The 5,777-nt window shown below is 28.7% G+C and overlaps 1 protein-coding gene across 2 annotated transcripts in view; it reads right to left on the reverse strand.

The window, feature by feature from the left end:
* Positions 1-265: 265 nt before the first annotated feature.
* The window catches only part of LOC116850169 (ankyrin repeat and MYND domain-containing protein 2), a 6,168-nt gene continuing 656 nt past the window's right edge, over positions 266-5,777 (reverse strand). The window contains exons 1-3 of one of the 2 annotated variants that reach the window (XM_032828133.1): positions 4,502-4,702; positions 2,116-2,493; positions 266-1,534 (exon numbers count right to left, since the gene is read on the reverse strand). In XM_032828133.1, coding sequence (XP_032684024.1) covers positions 893-1,534; positions 2,116-2,493; positions 4,502-4,702 — 1,221 coding nt within the window. In that variant the 3' untranslated portion in view covers positions 266-892. Of the gene's footprint in view, positions 1,535-2,115; positions 2,494-4,501; positions 4,703-5,777 lie in introns of those variants that run through there. The other variant, XM_032828134.1, reaches the window with a different exon arrangement.

Raw genomic sequence — 5,777 nt, forward strand, 5'->3', positions numbered from 1 at the left:
GTGCCATTAATATTTCACTATTAGTTAACTCTATGAAGGAGCGCTCTATTATTTCAGATTATAATAATTTATTTTTGTCCAGATTCAATAAATGTATATCTAAGTATGTTGACTTTTATTAATATTTTAAATGAGAAAAACATTAATTGTATGTTTTAAATGGAATGCAATTTATTTTAATATACATACTATTTGTAAAGTTATTATCAGTACAGAATTAATGGTATGAAATATACGAGATGATATAAATAGTACTATATCAAAGTTATAAGTAAACGTGCTTTATTTTGACAATGACAGAGACCACTGTAAAAGTTTAAATAACAATTTTAAAATATTTAACAGATACATTCAATTTAGCACATATATCCAATGAAAATAATTGGGACAAAGATATTTCGGAAAAAATGTTTATAAAAGTGTAGAGAAATGTTTTCTCTAATCATCTTAACATGCATTTTAACATTTAATACAATATTTCTTATTTTCATTTGCACGCGTGCACAATTTTTTTTACCGAAAATAAATATATACAAAAAGTTAGTTTATAAATATTGCGACTTTTGTTGTATGTTTGCATACCAATTAAGAATTTATGATTCAATTCAGATGTACAATTTCTTTGATTACTTTGGCCGTTGTCAGGTATCGACATTGAAAGCTGTAAAATAAATGCATAGCAGACTATATCTAAGACAAAATAAAAATTACTCAACTTCAACGATTTTAATTATACGGAAATAATGACATTATTATTTAATTTCTGTAGGTACCATAGGCACAGTCGTACAAAGACGCGCTAATTCACACGAATGACTATATACAAAGCAAATCTGTTATAAACATATAATTTCTTGATCAAATTATTGATATTTGTATACATGATACACACTTATTTAACAGCTAAATTTTGTAATCTGGAACCAAGAACATTCGTAATCTGCTCTTTATCTACATCCGTGGTTTTCCCATTATTAGATGACTGCCCTAGTCTAGCGCAAGCTTTTTTGTGCATAAACCAATGCAATCTCTGGCATTCTCTGTCGCAGTATTGTACCGCTTTACATTTACTACATTTTTTAATAGCTTTATCTTCACCACAAGTTACGCAGATCTGTGCATTATCGGAGAAACCGCGTTGTCCATTAATTGCAGCAGAAACTACGGAAACAGCTGACGGTGGATCTCTACTCGCCAGTGTGGCAACCATTTGACGAAAAATTGTACTTTCTCTAAATGGAAACTCCCTCACAGATTCTCTCAAAAACGCTTCCTGATACTCTGGTAAGCCATCGTTCTTGCTGCATTTTAAAAACCTCCGCACCAGAAGTTCTACAGTATCCGATTTCTTCTCTTCGCTTTCCTCGTTACTCTTTTCGTTTTTCTCTGCTTTCATAGCTTCTTGCCGTTTTTGGCACTTTAATACTTCGTCCACAACACAACTCAAATAATGATACTTGAATGCCATTACTTCATTTGTTTCAGCACCTCGTGTCATTTCTCTGTAGCGCATAGATTCTAGTACTTTCTGTATCTAGTAAACATAAAGAAATAAGTAACAGAATATATAATGCAATTGTTAATAGACAATTTAAATAAATTTTAATATATCTTATATACTAATGTATTAACCCCGTAATGTAAGTATTAACCCCTTGACTGTATGGCAAAAATGAAACTTCCGTGTCACCAGTGTGAAAAAGTTTCTTCTTACATTTCCGCTACGATTTTAGTATTAAAGTTTTCAAAGTCACTGAATCCGAATGTGACATCAGAATTTCAAAATTCAAAATGACGAATCCAATATGACAGATCAAAATATAAAAATCCAATTATTTTTCCAACTTTTTATCCGCCATATTGAATCTACCATTTTGAATTTTAATATTCTAATATATTCGGATTCAAAGACTTCAAAAACTATTAGATACCAGGTTTTATACAAATCGCAAAAGGATAAATCAGCTTTTTTTTTAAGATGCACATATATGTACATTATCCTAGTGGCATGTACTTTTTCTGTATACATATGATACATATACATTCAAGGGGTTAATTTGATGTTTCATTATATTTTCTTTCTTCTTTTTTTTTTACTAATAGCATATTACTTACTTTTGTAGCATTTTCTAAGAGAGTAGGAAATCTCTGTAAATTTATGGCCACACGTACAGGATTAACATTGACCTGCATTATGAATTTATGAAAATAATCTGCTAAATGTGGTGGTAGCATGGGTTCCGTCTGCAAACCCTGAGGCTTAATGTAAAAATCTATGTCTGCCTTTGGGATAAAGTTGTTAATGGTTGCTACGCAATTGTGATTGCCAACAAATGCAGCCATTTGAGCAGCTGTTCTGCCCACGCTATTCATTGCTGTCAAACGTGCTCCATGAGACATTAGAAGATGACACAACTCAGCATTACCACTTAAAGCAGCAAAATGAAGTGCGGTATATGCATGCTCATGTTGACATGCATTTACATCAGCACCCTATAAGCAAACAGTATTGTACAATTCTATCTTAAGTTAAAATTCAAAATCATCTCCCTGAAAATTTTATAAATTTCACAAAAATATAACCTGAAACAAATACACATAAAAAGTTTTTTATTTAGATGTAATTTAAGGTTCCTGACCTCTCGTATTATCTATCTCTTTTTAATGACTTCAAAAGCAAGAAAATGCATACTAAGAATTCTTGCAAAATATGTTAAAATAAAAATATATATCCATAAAGTAACATTTACAATTGATTAAACAAATTTATAAGATATTCCGTACACTCTCCTTTTGCTCTAACAATCAATAATTTGTTATAAATTAATGTAACATACAATTCATCTTCTGAACATATTTCTTTACTTATTTCTATTCAGGTTAATTTATAATAAATTATTGATTAGAGCAAAAGGGGAGTGCATGGAATATCTAAAAAATTTTTTTTAATCAATTGCAAATGTTACTTTATGGATATATATTTTTATTTCAACATATTTTGCAAAAATGTTTAGCATGCATTTTCTCACTTCTGACGTCACTAAAGAGATAGACAATGTAAGGAGCCTGGAGTCTTAATTGAGATAATATACAAATAATGTCATTTGCAATTTTCTTAATATATTAGTTATTAATAAAATTTTAATATTTTACACTGGAATATACAACTTTTTTATGTCTTTATTAAATATTTTTTAGGTAAATCCACATTCTATTTTGAAATATTTTAACACCAAAGGAATTTGCATAGATAGTCACTTCATTAGTAGTGCAGAATTATCAGATTTTTGTACAAAACCACCAGAACAATACCATTATCAGATTTTTGTACAAAAATATCAGAACATTACCAATACCACAATAATTAAATATTTTATGAGCTTCCATGATTTAGTATAATGATTTTAAAGACATACTTTTACAAATATTAGATGATTTTCCATTTAGTAAGATTAATTTTAAAAGCAAAAGTTATTAAAACTTATTATATAGTATTATATATTATACAATCAAAGGTTGCAATTCATTAGAATATTCTATCATGTTACAATTAATATTAATATAAAACTCCTGTTATGGAATGTTTAGCATATTTAGTAGTTAAATTCAAGTTAAAGATTATATTAAAGTTCAGTATTAGAGTTTAGTAGATTGCTTGTAATAAATCTATTTTTTATCAAAATATCACAAAATGGAACATGGTTTTATTCTAGTTTATGGATGTTCCATAGATAATCTAACTTATCACATAAAACTTAAATATAACAAATATATTATTTTCTGAAAAATATTAACATTTATTAATATAAGTTATAAAATATAAATAAGTTATACAATTAAGTATATTATTATATATAAATTCATAAGTTATATAATTATATATATACATATATATATATATATATATACATATATATATATATATATATATATATATATATAATCAATTCATTTGGAATTATATAAAAAATTTTCTTCAAAATTTATAAAAATTTAAGGAATTTTGATAATGGAAATAAACAACAATACAGAATAGATTCTTACTAATAAAAATGCAAGTCTACAAAAAATCATAAATACAGTCAATCATCTATATAGAATTTTATGTGTAAATTATATATATCCTTATTTACAACAATACAGATGATTATCCATTATCAACACACTATTAATAAGAACAGTCTGTTCTTTTTTTTTTATTGCATTTTCTATGCTGCAACAATTATTTTCTTTATTTCTCTTTATTTACAATTAAGCCTCGTATACTAATTTATTTCATTTTAAGCACAGAAATTGCATCTTAAATTATATTACAAAATGTTCTTTTTGAGGAAAATTTTACTGGAAGTCCATAATAATGTAACTATACATGAACTATAGATTTTCGTAACGTGAACGTAACATGAACTATCGATTTTCAATAAAATTTTCTTTCAAAAGAACATATGTTTGTATATGGAATGCAACTTTAGTGAAACTTAAAAACAGATCTATAACCTACTTGATCAAGGAGCATCTGCACTATTTCAACATTTCCTTTGTAACAGGCATGCTGGAGAGGACTCATGCCATTTTCGTCAACAAAATCCATTTTGACTTTATTCGGCGCCAATAATGTCTTAAGCTCACATACTTCATTTTTACTGATTTTTGTAAAAATATCTCTCTGTAAATCTGTGAGACCTTCGGTACCGGGCGCCATGTTGTATGTCATTAGGTTTGTTCTTTATGGCTGCGTTATGATCCTTCCTTCTTTCAATATGTGACTTCCGGTAATTGAATAAAGGTACCAATACATGGTGGGAGGGAGCGGTGCACTTGGACACGGTGCATTTGGACACAGCCAATCACAGCACCGTGTGATTAGAGACATTTGTAGGGTCCCTTGGAACAGCGACTTGTGATTGGACTGTGTTCAATTGCCCCGTGTCCAACTGATACACACCCTAGGGTGCGTTCAGATTCCTCATCCAGGTGCACTCTATAACTAGAAACACTATAGTATATGTGACATATACTATAGCACTTCTAGTAATAGAATACACTCGGGTGGAGAATCAGAACGCAGCCCTACATGGGAGCGTTCCAGCGTCGAGCGTTAAAGCGTTAGCCAATCAACGTATCAGGTCCCAGAAATATACTTGTAGTTCTTGCGGAAAGTGGCACGTTGATTGGCTACCGCTTTAATGCTCGACGCTCGATGCTCCCATGTAAAAGTACCTTAAGGGTGCCATTACATGAAGCGCGGAAACCTTTGACTATATAACCATGGCCGCTAGCCGCTATCTTATGTTTGCAGCAAAACATCTGTCAACATCTGCAGCGCCGCTAGAACCAAATAACGTCTATCACGTAAACTATCACATACTTGTGATTTCTATTTTACTATGTGAAAGATATTTTGTGTGAGTCCGTGATCATAAATTGCAGTTATCATTAAAATACATGAAAAATTATTAATATTTCTTTAATCGTCAATAACGGACTTTTTCATTTTTTCTTCAAATAAATTATTACATTAAAAAAAAAGTTATACAACTTTGCTATAATATAAAAATTAACAATTTTTAAAGTAACAAGAAAAAAAATCTGATTTGTAAGGAAAATATAAAATCACAAAATAAGATATTTATATAATTTCATACCAAATTTACTATATTACATAAGAATATAAAATATTTATATAAAAAGATATATAATATATGAATAAAAAAAAATATATATATACCATATATATATATATATATATATATATATATATATATATATATATATAT

The sequence above is a fragment of the Odontomachus brunneus genome, unplaced genomic scaffold (genome assembly GCF_010583005.1).
Source record: "Odontomachus brunneus isolate Ranch 3 - 2012 unplaced genomic scaffold, Obru_v1 Obru_scaffold_135, whole genome shotgun sequence".
Classification (NCBI taxonomy): Eukaryota; Metazoa; Arthropoda; class Insecta; order Hymenoptera; family Formicidae; genus Odontomachus; species Odontomachus brunneus.